The sequence below is a fragment of the Cavia porcellus genome, unplaced genomic scaffold (genome assembly GCF_034190915.1).
Source record: "Cavia porcellus strain 051 isolate PalLab524CR breed Dunkin Hartley unplaced genomic scaffold, mCavPor4.1 scaffold_12, whole genome shotgun sequence".
NCBI classification, from domain to species: Eukaryota; Metazoa; Chordata; class Mammalia; order Rodentia; family Caviidae; genus Cavia; species Cavia porcellus.
Genome location: NW_026947495.1, coordinates 50,582,866 through 50,601,235, shown reverse-complemented (window position 1 = coordinate 50,601,235; position 18,370 = coordinate 50,582,866). Strand labels below are relative to the sequence as shown.

General features: G+C 34.2%; 1 protein-coding gene across 14 annotated transcripts in view; it reads right to left on the bottom strand.

Annotated features, from left to right (window-relative positions):
- The window catches only part of Slc4a10 (solute carrier family 4 member 10), a 288,459-nt gene that overhangs the window by 160,765 nt on the left and 109,324 nt on the right, over window positions 1–18,370 (bottom strand). For all 14 annotated transcript variants that reach the window (XM_063259159.1, XM_063259164.1, XM_063259163.1 and 11 more), the window contains one exon: window positions 7,360–7,441. In XM_063259159.1, the coding sequence (XP_063115229.1) occupies window positions 7,360–7,441 (82 nt within the window). The remainder of the gene's footprint in view (window positions 1–7,359; window positions 7,442–18,370) is intronic.

The window sequence follows — 18,370 nt, the reverse complement described above, 5'->3', positions numbered from 1 at the left end:
GAACATTGAGCATATAGGCGTCATCTTTCTTTCCAACAGAAGGAGTTAGGAAATCAAATATCTTTTCCTGACTGTGCCAAAGTAGAAATCTAGCAAGCAGTTGACCTGAATGTCTTTACCAGCTACCGTGAGTTTAGTTTTGCATTCAAGGAGGGTACAGAGGTCTTTTAATTTGTTGCTGGATTTCTTTGCAAGGGAATTGTTGTGAAATATTCCTAATCTGGAATGTTTGTGTGTGAGAGGAAAGTTCATGACTTCTTACTGTCACATATTGCTGACATTAGTCTTCAGTTTTGCTTTTTAATTGACTATTGATTTTGTTCCAAGTGTCCCTGAGTCTTTAAATAACTGTTCTTACCAAAAGGCTAGTAGTATTTAGCAAGTTTGTCTTCTCTTGGTGCATTTCTCTGCTCCTGTATTCAAACTTGATTTCGTTATCCACCAATGGCAAACAGTTTTCATACTTTGTTAAGAACTCAACTATCCAGAAACATACTTTATTTGCAGCCTCACTGTCAGTTTTAATTTTGTAAGAAATTCAACTTTAAGTATTTCATTTTAACCTTTCTAAATTTTCTGCTTATCACGTTTTCTGATTCAAAAACACTATGATGAACAGCTACTCTGGTTATGTTGATATATTCTGTCTCTATAGTATACCTCAGTCTCATTATAGTCCAACATTTTGGAATAATTGAATAACAAATCTGTATTTCACTGTATTATAAGAAAATGAAATTCAAATTCTACTTTTCTGTTGTTTTCTTGTTCTAACATAATGGATGTGCACCAGTAATAAAAAAAAACCAAATCATAAGTAAAGAACCAAATAAAAAGGTGATAGGAAGTAGGGAGAAAACATCTTTTCTCAAATGGGAAGGAATCAAATGGGAAGGATAAGGGAGAGGATGGAAAAGGGCTGGACCTAAGATGCCTTATCTCCACGTTACATTTCCACATGAGGAATGTTAACATTATGTACTACAAACATATGACCAACTGTGACTAAATAGAATAAGTAAACACGATTTAATGGTAGGTACAGTGGCACACATGGCACTCAAAAATTATGGTGACTTATGAAGCCCAAGAACAATTGTGCTCCATTCATGTTTTTAGATACTTAGTTTCAAAACCCTTGAAGTTATATAAATATTCCACTTTTTTATTAAGAGTTCAAGAATGCATTGACTGAAATGAAGAAAGTTAACAGCTACTACCACTGATAGAACTGTGTAATATGGTAGTTCTGTGATGGGTGTTCTACTTAGGTTATCTTTGAACTTTACTTCTCTACTAGGTAGCCTCCAAAAAGAAATACACTAATAAAAACAGTCTCCAAAACAGAATGAGCAAAATATAGGGATACAATTTGCTTGCTTAAATCCTTGATTTAAAAAGTATTTCAATGCTATTGTGGTGGAACACACCTATAATCCCAGCATTTGGAAGGTTGAGGCAGGAGGATTGTCTCCTCCTGGTTCTGAAGCCAACCTGGGCTATAAGGTAAAAACCCTGTTACAAAAATAAAAGGTTTGAGCCAGGCATGGTGGTGCACTCCTTAACCCCAGCACTCAGGAGGCTGAGGCAGGTGGATTATTGTAAACTGGAGACCAGCCTGGGCTACAAAATGAGTCCAAGGCCAGCCTGAACCACATGGTGAAACCCTGTATCAAAATCAGAATCACAATGAACTATCATTTTATATCCAATGAAAAAGCTACTATAAAAATACCAGAAAATAACAAATGTTGGCAAGGATGTGAAGAAATTGGAACTTTCATGCATTATTGAAGGGAATGTAAAATAGTATGGCTGCTAATGAAAACAGTGTGGCACTTTCTCAAAAAATAAAAATAGAATTACCATATGATCTAACAATTCCACTTTTGGGTTTACATGCACAAGAACGAAAAGCAAGATGTTAAAGAGATATTTACACACCCATGTTCATAGCAACATTATTTACTACTAAACTTTATAGCCAAAAATGGTTAATATAGTACATTATATATTTTACAACTATAAAATTTTTAATTTAATAAAACAAAAGTTATTTGACAATATTGCCTTGCTTTGAAATTGATTAGTTCAGTGAAAATATTTCATGTCATATTCACTATTGAATTTTCTGGTTGTTATGATCATCTAATTAGTTAACAGGACATACTTCTTTTATGAATGCTTCATTAATATAGCTTTACATTAATATACAGAATGTACAGAAGACATAACAACCGTTATGTTTGAAAAATAAAATATTCAGAATGTTTTTCAAGTGCAGGTATCCATCTTAAGAAATACTAGACCAAACAGGAGTATGCAAGGAAGACAAATTGAAGACGAATAACGAAGGAAAGATATTTATATATTTTATTGGATCCATGTGAAAACTGTCTTCACCTACCCACTCATCTATCCTAGAGTTTGAGGCTCGTTATAGCATCACACTGTCTTTCATGTTGTTTTTAAATCAAATTCACCAGGAAACAGAGTCTGGAGTACATTTGTCCTAAGACCCTCACCATAGTTGCCACTTCTTTTGCATTAATTTGATGAATATAGTGAACCAATGTAACCTTCTGCAGAGCTTCAACTTAGTCAAAATCCTTTTGGACTCTATTATGACAGAAGGTAGATGAGCTAACACAGCTCCAGAGCAAAACCATAAATGTATTCTGCTGTACCAGGCTATTTAACTACTTCTGTTACTCCTTGTTGATAGTAACAGAAAATTATGGACTCTGGGAACCAGTGCCATGCAAAGACTGCTGCCAGACTGGAAACACCAGGCCCCACCCCCTTCCGGCATGCAGGGCGGTAAACAACCCCCACCATAAGTGACCAGCTTATCCAGAGAAACACAGGCGGTGATGATAGTTATCGAAGTGAAATGCAATTGGATGCCTGAGGTGCCTTGGTGTTTCACTAGCATTGCAAGTCTAGGGACAGTGGTCTGATCAGAAGTTCAGAGGATAGCAGTGCACAGTGTGGCATCAAGGGGGCTCTCCCTTTGAGCTTTGTAGCCATTGTGGAGTGCTTTGAAGTCCTATATCATTTCCATTGTTTTGTTGGGTTGGATTTCATCCTTTTTTGTTTTGTTTGATTATGTTAAATCCGAAGACAAGAACAGCTATTTCAAAGATATATTATGGTAGCCATTTTGGATTTACTATTGGTTTGCTTTGAACTCCTTTATTGCATTCACTGTCTTGTTTTTATTGTTTCTATTCTATTCTGTTCTGTTCAGTTTTTCATATAAAGTTATCTGCAGCTATTTTGAAGACTTCAAAAGGCATTATAGTAACTATTGTTGATTGTATAATGCTTTGAAATCCTATATCACTTACACTGGCTTGTTTTGATTACTTATTCTGTTTTATCTTCTTTAAAAGAAAAACATGTATTTTCAGGTCAAAAGCTGAAGCCGTGTTAACCTGGAAAAACTACACAACTGATACAGAAGCAACAATTGAGTCCAAAATATTCCACTATCATTGTGCAGCATTTAATAATTTGCTCTTGTAGTCAGACATGTCCATATGATGAAACAATGATTTTAATTTACTATGATGCCAAGGTAAGTAGTTTCAAGACCCTCTAACATACTACAATAGTTCTTTAAGTCGCAGACTAAATAATTACGGTAATGTGAGGGTGCTGCCAAGTGGCAACTACTGTATGCCTGATAGTACTATTCACATACTAAGGAAATGATAATGAGAGGATTGATTTCCCCAGGAAACACACTATGGGATAGAGATTTGTATTTAGGGAGTTTGTTGAAGAGACCTATCAACAATAACCTTGTGTAAGAGATATGGGAAGCAAGATACAGTACGGAGAGAAGCTGAATTATGGTGCAGTTGCACTAAACGTATCAATATATTCCATATGGAATTCTGAAACAAAGACAGACTGTCAGAGTTGTCCTAAATGAGGCCAGAGTTCCAGTGTTTTACATTCCTTTACTGATCATGCATCAATTTTAGCATGGCACAAAGAAAGCTGCTCAATAGCTACACTATTCACAGCTCCTTTCAGCTGAAGGTAATGCCTGGAAAGGAACTTAGGTGGGAGCCATCAGCAAACAACCCTACTATGAACTAGGAAAGCACTTCCTTTTTTAATGGGGGATATTGGTGGGTCATTCTTACACCCACTGTTAGGGTGTCCAGATTTAGCAAATAAAAAGCAGCAAATAAAAATACTACATAGGAATATCCGTTTTTATTCATCAATTTAAAATATAATCCATTGTTTATGAAAAATTCAAATTCAACTGGGCATCTTAAGTTTAAATCCTGCCACGATAAAAATATGTACTAGAGTAAGTAGAAGAATTGTAAGAGTATTAAAGCATTTGTCCTTTTGTAATCTCATACTTTAGATAGTACTAATTTCACACTGACATGAGAGGCCAAAACAAAAATTGTTTTTTTTTTTTGGAATCTTGAAGCTGTCTAATTATAGAGATTCAGTATCCTTCACTACATTTTACCAAGGAATTAGAAGTAGGCTTAGAAAAAACATTTCAAAAATGTTAAGGAGACTGAACTGTGGGATAGACAGAAATGGAGCAACAGCTCCATTCCGATGGGAATGAAAAGGACTGTGACTTCACTGACATAATCAAAGAATTTACTGACTTCACGATGAATAAAAGTAGGAGGTGAACAAAATCTATTATTTACTGACTGAATTTACTTACTGACAGCATGATGAACATACAGAGGTGAACAAAATCTAATAAAATTGCATATACTTGATTCTACATAATAGGAAAAGATAAACGTGGTACAAGACATGTGTAAAACAAAAAAGAAATATATTTGGAAGGAGAGAAATTATACATTTGGCATACCATTTATCAGGATATGTAATATGTGTGAACAAGTTAACTAATCTATTGCACCAAGCTGTTGTTATTCAGCAGGTGATCATTTTCTGCTAAATATATTGCACCTGAGATTTTAAAGATATTTTTAACCACCTGGCATTTCTACAAGATGTATTCAAGATGTTAAATGATACTAGTAATTCTATTAGCTAAGAATACACACATAAAACCTGAGAAACAAAAAAAAAAATCAAACAGCATCTTAATTAAAAGAAGTTTATAAAAATGTTTGTCTACAAAAGCAATTCCCTACTCTATTTCACTTAAAATATTTACTCATATTACACTCTGCTGGTAATTGATTATCATGATATACTTCACCCCACTCATACATTGTTTTGGAATTCAAGGTAATTGATCCAAATCACTAATAGGTCTAGTACACATATATGTGCATCACAATAAAACACTTCATAACATCTTCAAATACTGTTTGTAGGGGACACAAAAATATTAGAAAGTCAATATATTTTAAGGTTTTTCCCATTTTCTTTCAAAATTCTAAATTATAACACCACCTTTTTAGTGGCTAGTTTTAATTATCAGTGTCTTAGCCAGAGGGGTTAGCATTTGGCCTTAAAATTCACTATAGACATTAGTGAACAGAACAAAATCTGGGTTATCTGCTTATGTTCTACTAACTAAAAATCTCCTTTCATTACAGCACCACCAAACCAAGTCTTTACTCACAGGACCTGTGTTGCAGCACAGGGGGTCAGTACACAAGAGGGAACCCTCCTAAACCAAACTCCAGAAGGAGCTGGGGTGTGCTTCTTTTATAGCATCTGCAAGTCTGTGTCAGTGTGGGTTAGGGATGAAACAAAGGAATCTTCTGGGAGGCCTGCTGTGAGGGTTGGATGTGTAAATAAGGGGTCCAGATCTTAGACTTGGCAGAATGCCCACTCCCCTTCTTCAAAACGTAGAGCAACACTTAAAACATTATAACACTGTCACCTGCCTGCATTCCTTACTTGTACATACCCAGGAAAGGAAAATGTATGTAAAACATATAGTTATGCTAATTAAAATTACCTTAGTAACTCTTACTTTATATCCTTTACATCCCAAAAGATCATTCCGTTTTGAGCTATAATTATTTATAAGTTTACTATTAATTATCTACTACATATTATCTATGCATGGACTATCCATCACAATACTTATTGCAAATAGCTTTTATCTGAAATTGAGCATATTTCATGGTTACTTTCTTGTTTTACTAGTTGTTTTAGAATGTGTTTAGGAAATATAAGAATGTCTTGCTTTGGCATAACATTATAGAAAGGCAAATGAATATATTATTGGAAAAAAATAATAATATAATAAAAATAATAATATAATACTATTTCAGACCAAAAGAGAAATCATTTTTATATTGTCTATTACTTGTCTTGACTTTTCAAATTTTCTCTCCGATTTTATGTGATGACTTTGGATGGCATGGCAAGTTAGTAGGCTAATCCAGTAACTTTCTTAGACCTGTGTATTTTCTGGGTACCAAGCAAACGCCAGACACAGAATAAATATAGTTACTTAAAATTGTTACCAAATATTATATTGTTTCCAGTCATGTAATTACTATAATTAAAGACTCTAATTTAATGGTTATATTACAATGCTTAAATGAAAAATATCTTCCTTCTCTGCTTTCTCTGCCTACCTGTATATAAGACAACCAAAGCTTTACTTTTCAATTAAATTATGACAAATACTGTATACCTTAATTTCCACTAGTACAAATTTTTCATTAAATATAAATAAGCTAATCCCTTATATACATTAAATTGTACTATCAATAGTTCTGTAACTCTTATTCCAGATACTATTCCTAGTAATTTTCACCTAATTTTTATAAAAACTTTAGAAACTATACATTATTATCTATTTTAACAGTCAAGAAAACAGAACTGCAGAGAAGTTAATAGATCAGTTGAAATGTCACAGCATCTAAGGGCCAGTACTGGTATACGAACCAGGGTGTCAGAGCCTATGCAGTTATCCATCCCTCTCTTATACAAAGGTGAGGATAACTAGAATATCAATTGCTCTTAACTCTTCCAACGACAGCCTATCCATGACAGGCTGAGGTAGAGTCTCCTCTTGAGCTATCTTCACCTCTTACACCACCACCTCTTATGATGATCTGTCAGTTTTTCTTTTCATCCTCCAATTGATGATAATCCCTCAAAGCAAAGACTGTCTGAAGACTGGCATAGTAACATAGTGCCCAGATTACACTGCGGGATCAATAAATGTCTGTTGAATGAATGAAAGTGTCTCACCAATGGCAGTGTACATGTTAGCATTCCACCCTGCACCAGAACAATTATATTGTTCTGTGAAAATGCATCGCCATTGCATTGCTATTAATTTAAGCAATTCTCTGCTATAACTTCACAATTCTTTTTAAAATGTTTTGGGAAAGAACACCAATAGCTGTCCCAAGAAAAACATCTTACCTTCTAAGTCTTCTTTCTCAAAATGTGTTTTGAGAATAGAACGAGTTCCACCTCTATCCACAACTGCTTCTTCATCATTTCTCTGCATAATAGAATATAAAAGATTAAATACAAATAAATGTATTCTTTTAATTACAAAAAAGAACTTTAATATGACCTAATATTTACAGGTTTAATTTAATCATTTTTAATCATTTAAATCTATTTATATGTGAGCATTATATCGATTATCAAGCATTAATTTACAAAGGATATTAAAATAAATTTGAGCCTGGCATAATGACACATGCCTATAATCCCAACACTTGAGGCAGGAAAATCAGTGTGATTTTGAGGCCATCCTGGACTACATAGTATATTGAACACCATTCTGAATGTACATAGTGAGATACTGTCTCAAAAAAAAACATAAAATAAATTTATTCACATATTCAAAGAAGGAATGTTATTTGACTTTCCATAATATTAATGGTAGTCAATCATTCCCATTGGAATCATTTGTTAGTGAGATGAAAAACAGAAAATTAACGCTATCCTGTCAATTTAGTAATCAGCATCTTTATCCCTGAAAAAAAGTTTTTGTTAACAAGTTCACATTTTGAACTATACAAGGAAAATATAAAAATCATTAGTATTAACACCACTAAAACTATGGTGAGATGAAATAATTCTACCGTCATTGAAAATTGATTTTAATCCCTTGAAAGCAATTATAGGCGATTATTAGACAAATGGCAACTCTAATTATTTTGTTTAAAATAGAATGCATTTATGCATTCATTCAGTTTCCATATTAATTTTTTGACAATTTAGAATAGATAGACAAATTCCATATTTTGTGAACATTGTTACACATGTTCAAAACAATCCATTCACTACTTATTACTCAATAAAATAGTGAGTATAGCATTTAGTGTAATCAGTTTGACCAGGTAAAATAATAAATGAGATGTAATATAAAATATTTCTGACTTTCATCTTGCTGTAAATACCCATGTAAAAATTCACTTAAAAATGAATGCTGACCATGACAGGAAAATTAAAAAGATAAACTACAGCTGAATGAAGGTATTTGTAAACCTAATTATTATAAACCTTTGATTAAATACTATAATGTATAACACTGAAAAAAATAATCATGAGAATCCAGAAAAGGAAGAAATCACTATCCATTTAAATCATGAACAAAATAAAAGAAAAAGACCAATGTTACAAACTTGGGGAAATTTTTATCAAAAAGATTCATAAATGGGGTAAATAGAGTAAAGAGAAAAGACAATGTCAAACTAAATGTATTTTTAAAAATGATACATAATTACTTGGCAGTGTTTTTGGACCTGGACTATGAAATCATCGGTAACCTTGAGATGGGCGACCTAAGAGAAAATGTCAAAGTCAAAACCTAGTGAAGCAAAATGCTGATATAATCTATGGTGAAGAAATGGGGAAAAGATACAGGTTTTGCTTTTCAAGATGCTACTGATTCTCAAGAACAACATCTATCACCCTCCTTGCTTCTACAACTATAAGGAAATTTAATTCCCAGTAGGTCCCAAAAGGTGAGGGATGACATATGACTGATGAAGAGTTCCCCAAAATAACAGCAAGATTTTTCCAATTTTCAGATTCAAAAACACAGAATAGATGTGGAAATAGATAGTAAGAGTGTGGATTAATGGCAGAAGAAATATAGAGTTGGCTTAGTTGGAATTTGTTATCTACCACCTGACAGAGACTGAAGATTTAATGTTACACCTTGGGTGATTAGAAAAGACTTCCACTGTTTGGTTGGTTGTCTGAAACATGGGTCAAAAGATAGGTTAAAGGAAGTAAAGTTGAAATGCTCATATATACTACTGAAGAAAGTAATTAATCCATTTTCTCATTGGTGAGACTCAATATCCATAATTTAAAGGAGGAAAGTTTTAATTTGGCTCACAGTTCCAAGGATTCTCCACAGGAAGCTGGCCCCAAGACAGAAACATCAATAACATCAAATGGTACAGCAAAGCTACTCGGTCAATGCAAGCTAGGAAGCAGAGTGGGGAAGAGCCAGAGAGGAAGGAAAATGAACCAAACTGAGGCCCCAAAGCCAAATGTCCATGACTTATCCAGACACATTGGGAAGTGTGTTCCACCAATCCTGCTGGTGGGTCCCAAAGTCAATCAGGTTGCTCTTCCACCCTAATCACCACCGTGACCAAACTGTTAGTGAAATGGAGATACTAAACTAGATTTATCACGTAAGACCTTCATACCCATATTTTTATCATGACCTTCAGAAATAAATTTGTGAAAGGGACTCTAGCATACTTGAGGAACACTGTTGTCTCTCTCTCTGAAGGTCAGAAATTTCAGTGAGAGCCCTGTAGATGAGACTGAATAGATCTGCACGCCCGAGGAAACCGATGGAGGCATGCTATTTGTCCCTGACCATCTCTCTACCTATGGACTGCATACCCTGACAGTACTCACTTGCTAATTCCTAGACAGTTCTACATTTTATTTTTCTTTGTATGACACAAGGAGGTGCTAATCAGTTGACTGACCTCGTCATGGACAAGGTTAACACCCAGGGACAAAAGAGATTATACAGCAAGCCACTGCCTGGCTGCAACCATCCACCAATGCCAACCTCTCGGACTTTTGCTTTTCCATGACACAGGGCAGCAGAAGTACGGAATAATTAATTTACCTGATCCTAAATGAGGATAGGGCTCCTAAAGGGAAAAGGTAAACCTGAGGACCAGGAGACCAGGGAGAAAGTACAGACCTGAGCAGCAGCCTCAGAGATTCCAGCGTTAACCTTCCAAAATGACTGTGTTAGAGATATCGACAGGAGACCGCCATGGAGAAGATGCAAGTTAGACATTGACTCCTTGTGAATTTTAATCTCAGGGAGGGAAGACACAGGCCCAGCCCTCCATAGTGAGGCCTATGTTAGCCTTCAGTCCAAAGGTCTGCTTGAACCCCTTCCCCATGCCCTACACCGAGTACAGACCAGATTGCTGACAGTTTTTCTCAGGGAGAGAAAGGATACTACACCTTGGTTTGGATGGTCACCACACTCTGGGGATGGTTAACCTGGTCTGGGGAATGAAAAGGGGGCCGCAGTACAAAGAAGGCACCTCACAAACCCACCGGCCCTAATGCTAGGTGAAAAAATTCCTAATTTAATGGATTCCAAGACAGCAGATCCTGGGAAGAAACCACTTCTTCAAAAACACAAAGGACTTTTTTTTTTTTACTCAATCTTTATTAACTTTTTAAATGTCTTATTATTTCTCTCTTTGATCATCAGGATTTGGGGGTAGAGTTTTCTCCCATTTTACCCGCTTCTTTCTTTCTCCTTTTAACTTTTTTCTTTATCTTTTAAAATTTTCTGTACTTTGCACAGTTTTCCTTTTTTCTTCTTTTTCTTTTCTGTGACTATTTTTGAGTATTATTACTTCCTTCTATTCTGCAGTAGGATCCCCTATGTCACTTTTCTCTCCTTTTTCTCGTCTTTGATTTTTTCCAGTATTAACTTTTTCCATCCTCCAGTTTCCCATCACTTCTGCCTTTAATACTGTAACTACCAGGACTCTGAATCTTTAATACCTACTAACTCTATTTTATTACTGTTTTAAGGTCAGGGGTTTAGCTCAATGGCGTAAGTGCCTGCTTGGCAAATGCGAGGTCATGAGTTTGATCTCTGGCACCAAAAAGACAAAATAAAATAAAATAAAAGTTCTCTATTACTGTTATATTGTTAGTAGAGGTAAAGTTGTTGCAATTATTAAATATTTGTTGTAGGTCATTATTTGGTTTGACTTAGGGATTATACTACAATTATAGATCTCTTTTCAATGGCTAAGGGTGGCATATTATTAATTTGCAGGTTATTCAAATATCCACTTCTTTCTTGACACTATTGTTGGTGATTTTATTATCATAGCCAAGATGATAGAATTATTGCTACTAATCATTTTTTTTTTTTTTACTGGATGCCAGTATCTGAATTTCTTCTGTGTAGTTAACAATACTGCAGCCCATTCTCAGTCTGGGCTGAATGGACAGAGAACCTGGTTCTGGGCCAAATATGGCGGAAACAACCCCACAAAAGTTGATCTGTGCGGGGGGCTGGGGATTTAGCTCAGTGGCATAAGCACCTGCCTTGTAAGCAGGCGGTCGTGAGTTCGATCCCTGGTACCGGTAAAAATGAAAAAGACAAAAAAAAAAGAAAAGAAAAAAAAAAGTTAATCTGTGGGCCACTAAAAGAGAGTAAACCAAAAGCCACATAGCCAACCTATTCAAAATGATTACAGAGGAGATAACAAAACAGATAAATAAGGCATTTGGCAAAGCTCAAAAAATACATAATTAAATAGATAATGGGCCTAGTAAATGAAATGAGCAGCAAATCTATGGAGAACACTAATAAAAGCTAGCCAAACTAAGTAAAATAATACAATCATGAATGAACAGCACACAAAAGAAGTAGAGTCACACAAAAAAAGTATGAAATAAAATTCAGGTTAAAAATTTTATTTAAAAAATAGGCAGCAAGATGGTCAGTGTGAGACAGAGTATAACAGCTAGAAAACTCAGAGCTGGTGCCAGTAACCAATTAATAAGAGATACCTTAAAAACAACAAGAAAACATTAAAAAAAAGACTCAATGGTTATTAGATGACAAAAAAATATTAAACAACCATTAATTGAAAAATCAGAAGTGACATTAAAAAATATTTACTGAAATAATAGCAAAAACATCTCCAAATACGGAGAAAATTTTGTCACACAAATGAAGCTATAAAACCCCCAAAGGGCCATAGTCTCCATGATGCAAATATGCTGAATCACAGAAGTACAAAGCAAGAACAGAATCTTAAAAGCAGGGTGAGAAAAGCAACGAATCACATATTAAAACCTATTAGAATTACAACAGACTTCTCAACACAACCTTTAAAGTCCAAAAAATCTTATAGTGAAGTGCTTCAAGCCCCAAGAGAAAACACTACCCACCCTGATACAGCCTGCAAAAATATCTTTCAAAATTGATGGAATAACAAGATATTTTCATAATAAAGAGCACCTAAAGAAAGTCATGACCACCAAACCAGCACTCCAAAAAAATTCTCAGGGATTGAATAATCACTGAGTCACAGAAGAAATATGACAGTTCCTAAAACTAAACAATAATGTGAATACAATATATGGGACACAATTAAATATAATAGAATATATGGGACACAATTTTAAAAAATAGTAGTATGAGGTAAATTTACAGCTATAAAAGGCCACATCACAAAACCACAGTAAGCCTAGATAAATAACCTATCAATCTACCTACAACCTACTTACAAAGTTCTAGAAAAACAATCCAAACCCAAAGCCAATGCAAGGAAAGAAAATACAAGGAGCAGAGCAAAAAAACAAAAACCACACATAACTAATATGAAGAATCAATTAATTAAAGAGTCAGTAGAGCCAGTTATTCAAAACAATAAATAAAATAGGTAAGCCCTTAGCAAATCTTATCAAAAAAGCAAAAAACCCAATGAATACAATTAGTAATGAAAAATGAAATCACAATGGATATACTGTCAGTAATACAAAAGATTATTAGCAACCATTTCTCAAACCTACATGCCAAGAAGCTGAGGAATTCCTAGATACATGTGATAGATTCTTAGGTACGTAGGATGGGTTCACTGCTGAATTCAACAAGAATTGTATAGAAGACCTAACACCACTATTCCTCAATCCCTTAATGAAACTGAAATGGGAGTGCTCCCAAAGTCATTCCTAGAAGCTACCATTACCTTGCTTCTAAAACCACACAAGGATCCAGCCAAAACAGAACTATAGGCCACCAATAAATATTGAGTCAAAAGTCTTTAACAAGATATTGGCTAACAGAATAAAACAAATCATGAAAAAATACACATCACAACCAAGTAAGCTTCATCTCAGAGACACAAAGATGGTTTAACATATACAAATCAATAAATGAAATCCATCACACAAACAGAAGCAAGGAAAAAATGCAGATGATCATCTCAATAGACACAGAAAATGCCTCTAAAAATACAACATCTATTCATGATAAAACACTGGAAAAAAAGCTATAGAAGAACCTCATCTCAAGCTGATGAAAGACATTTATGACAAACCTATACCCAATGTCTTTTAAATGGTGAAATCCTGAAAGATTTCCTTTTAAAATCAGTAATAAGACAAGAATGTCCACCATCACCATACCTATTCAACACAGTAAAACATTATCAAGAACAAGTAGACAAGAAAAATAAAATGGTATATATAGAAAGGAAAAAGTGAAATTGTCATTTGCAGACACCATGATCCTCTATATTGAAGATCCAAAGAATTTCACAAAAGTCTCCCAGAATTAATAACCAAATTCAGCAATGTATCAGGATAAATATTAACACACAAAACTTAGTAGCATTACTTGACAACAATAATGAACTCAATGAGAAAAAAATTAGGAAAATATATCATTTGCAATAGCACAAAGAAAAACTAAATACTTAATAATTAACAGAACCAAGGAAGTGAAAGATATGTACAGTAAAACTAGAGTACTCTAAAAAAGGAGAAGGAAAAGGAAAACTTTAGAAAATGAAAAGATGCTCCCTGTTACTGTATTTTCAGAACCAATATTGTGAAAATGGACACATTCTCAATCAAAATATCAACATCAATTTTCACAGAATTGGGGAAAACAATCTTAAATTTCATACAGACACAGAAGAGACTCAGAATAGAAAAGTAATTCTTGATAACAAGAGCAAAGTAGAAGATATCACAATCATGGATTTGACATCATATTACAAAGCTACTGTGATTTAAAAAAAAAAACAATTTGGTACTGGGACAAAAGCAGACACCTAGATCACTGGAAGGGAATAGAGAATGTGGAAACAATCTTAAGTACAGTCAATAATTTGTCCTTCTTGACAAAGGAGCCTAAACACATAGTGGAAAGATAGTCTGTTTAATGAATCCAAAAATCAAAATAGATCAAATATATAAGTGCTAAAACTAAACACTTAATCTACTGGAATATAAAACTCTTGAAGTCACAGGCATAGGCAAGGACTTTATGAACAGAACCATGGTTGCACAGGAAATAATACTAAGAATCAGCAGTCATATCATATCAAATTAAACAGAAACAAACCCAAAGCAAAAGAAACAACCCAAAGAGTAAAAACACAACCCATAGAATGGAGAATGAAGAAAACAATTTTGCTAGCTATTCTTCAGATAAAGGACCAACACCTAAAATATGTAAAGAATTCAAAAAATAGACTCCCCAAATGAAAGATCCATCAAAACCGGGCAATTGAAATTTATAGACACTTCTGGAAGTACAAATGTCCAATAAATACATGAAAAAATATTATCTATAAAATGCTAATTAAAACAAAATTGAGGTTCTATTTTACACCAAGAAGAATGGCTATCATCAAAAAACCAAATAATAATAAACGCTATAGAGGCCAGAAAGAAAGACCCTTCAATATTATTATTATTTGGTGAGCAGGGAATGTAAACTCATTGACTACCATAGAAATCAGCATGAAGATTCCCCAAAAAACTAAAACTTACCAGTGATATAGCTCAGCAGCACAGCACCTACCTGGGAAGCATGAGGTCATGAGTTTTATTCCTGGAACCCGCCCAAAAAACCTTAAAGCTCAAAATTTCATTTGACCCAGCTGTGCTCTTTTTATGTATCTTCCCCAAAACACTGATGAAAATCCAGTCTTTTTCAGAGCCTTCCTCAAGTGTACTTACCACTTTTTACCCAGGTTCATTGGAAAAAAGAATACAATCAGATTTTTTGTGGTGCGTATGTACATTGGCTCTGAACTGACACTAATCCCAGTAAACTCAAATGCCTTTGGTCTACCACTCACAGTACAGTCTCATCAATAGACTTCAGGTAATTAATGGAATGTTAGCTTAAGTCCATCAGATTGTTGGTCCAGTGGATTTTTTTTTTTACCACATTTTGTGATTATTTAATAGTTAATAATTTAAAAGACATATTGTAGTCAGAGATACTTTCAAACTCAGAGTGATGGTTTTCTTTTCAACTCAGGTAGTCCTTTGCACCTCTGAAGACTAAAAAGGGTCCATACAAAAGAGCATGAAGATGCTAGGAAGCAAGTGTATAAAAATTCCCCCTGTGCCAAGTAATCAAGAAGAAATGGTGCTGGTCTAAGGACTAAATGACTATTATTAGAAATAAGGATTTGTTTTACCAAATTTAGAGAGAAAATCAAGAAAGTTATTCAGGAGTCAGATTTATTGTGAAGAAACAGAAAATAAGAGATGGGAAAGAGTGGAAAGCCTTATTTTTGAGAGAAACTGGAAAGTCACATCATTTTCTAATGCTGATAAAGTACATGGAGGAACTGAGCTATTGAGAAGAGTAAACATTTGAAATCCTATGTAAAAATGTATCAAACATTACATGATACTCAGTTAAAATGTACACGTTTTAGGTTTGATGCATCAGTTAGAATTTTTGAAAATTATGAAACGAAGAGCATTGGAAACCCCTTTGAGAATATTTTAGTTAATATTATCAGAAACTTTTTCATGGATAAACAGAATACATAATTGCTTCCATGTACTCCAAGTTGAGATGGTCAAGGCAAGGGATTCTAAATGAAAAAAAATCTTACATTATTTTCTACTTGCTTTTGATAAAATATTATAAAGATAGTGAAAACACTTTAAGAAAGACTATAGTACACTGCACCATTCATAACTCATTTCCAAATTAATCTTTTGGGTTAATTTGCTAATCTCCTACAAATGTTTTTAGGAAATTAGGTACCAGACTTGTAACCAAAGTAGGAGGTATATGGTTAACTGTTTTCCTACTTGTTTTTAAGGGTAAAAGGAATATCAGTGTTAAAACACCAATGAGATGCTATAGTCGGCTGTCTAAAGTGAGGAACATTTTTCTAACACATATTCTGTTTTATACAAAATAAATTTTAAAAATATTCTCATGTCTATGAATAAAACTTGAATATGAATGCTTTTAATTCTAAAACATAATTGTGATAAAGATTTGGCCTCCTTCTTTTACAAACGTAATTTCAAAAAACTTAGGAAGATCAGTTTGTATATGCCTCACACACAGGAAAACATACACTGAAAGGACATGTTTTCTACCCTGAGGTCCTGTGTCTCTCTGAGGTGCACTGAGACAGGTCAGAGCAAAGTGTTAGAAATGAGAGTGAAATAAATTCACAGTATAAAAGACAAAAAATTATAAAAATAAAGATAATATATTGGCAAAGTTTTTAAATTCTACTGTTTTAAGCAATAAAAGCAATAGAATAACTAATGATGAGATTTATATAATTTTCCTGTTTGTATAAGTTTTAGCTAAGAGTTTGTTATTGATATATCTAGAAATTAACATCACCTATGTAAGATATATTCCAATAAATATTACACTGAAATGCTTCTTGAATCTTTGTGACATCTTTAGGAAAATATGCTAAAGAGTAAGACATGCATTCACGTTCAAAATTTAGGAGTGCTCACTATTCCACAGTGTCTTACATTCCATGAGAAATAATTGCAAGTTGAAAAATTTATATTTAAGACAAATGCTTTCCTCTGTATTTAAAGTATTTAATATTTCATTTCAAGGATCTAAAATAAGCAACACGGTTTACACAAAATGTTATTTTTGCATTATTTGCATGAATCAAATCTTGTATCTTCAAAAGACAATTTCACCTAATAGTCAATGAAAAACTACTGTGGTAAAGTGAAATTTTGCAGAAGTACTTGTATAATCTAATTTAAAAAAACAGTTCATTAATTGTTATACAAGCAGAAAATAGAAATGAGTCTAAAGTGTGTGTGTGTGTGTGTGTGTGTGTGTGTGTGTGTGTGTGTATGTGTACATGTGTGTGGTGTTAGAAATCAAACCCAGGGCCTAATGAATGCTAGACAACTGCTCTACCAGTAAATATACTCCAGCTCCTGAGTGACTAGAAGACAGAAGCAAAACACATTAGAAACTAAAATATTGATGAAATTCAATGTAATTATTTCATTTTGTCATCTTATACATTACTCCCATTATAGAGTCATTGGATGTTCCTCAGAGACATCAAGTGCATCATATTTTAGACTGAAATTTTCTAAGACACATATTGGTACTTGTGTTGGTTTCTTTTCTCTCCTTGCTGGAACAAAATACCTGATCCCCAAACTTAGATAAGGAAAAGTTTATTTAGCTTGCAGTTTGAGCAGTCTGTAATCAGCTGGCTCCAAGGCAGGGTGGTGAGGCATAGGGGTAGCTGTTCATGGCAGCAGCAGGTACCAAAGGCAACAAGCGCAAACAGGGCAAAAGAAAAAAGCATGCCACCCTCCCTCTCTTATATTGTGTGCTGACCACCTGCCCCTGAGAGGGTGCAGCGCTCAAACTGTCAATCCCAACACTAGACAACAAACCAATCACAAACACTAGAATCAGCCGCCCTCAAAAGGCCCATCCCCATGACCACCGGAGGCTGGGGAGAAGGACATTTAAACCAAAACCATAACAATACTAATATGCAGCCCTTTTCTCCTCTTCACACCTGAGTTCATTTCACCTTTCACCATCTTTTTCCCTTCCCCGTTCTCTCTGTTCCTGCTACCAACCTATGAGCTTCAACAAACATAACTACTTCCTACATAAAAAATACTAATATATATCTTTTAAGTTTTGATTATGGATCAAAAGGCAATATTATTCAAGACTTTTTAATGAAGCATTTCTTTTCCTTCTTGTTACCAAAAACAAATTAAACGTGAGTAGGATGCAAGGAAGTAGGATGCAAGGATTGCAGAGGATCTGGGTACTCCAGAATTAGGTACCTCATGGCTATACTCTAATAAGAAAATAAAAGTTTGTATTTCATCTTATACTGAGTTGCTCCCTTTAGACATTTTTAACATAAAATATATTAATATTCCC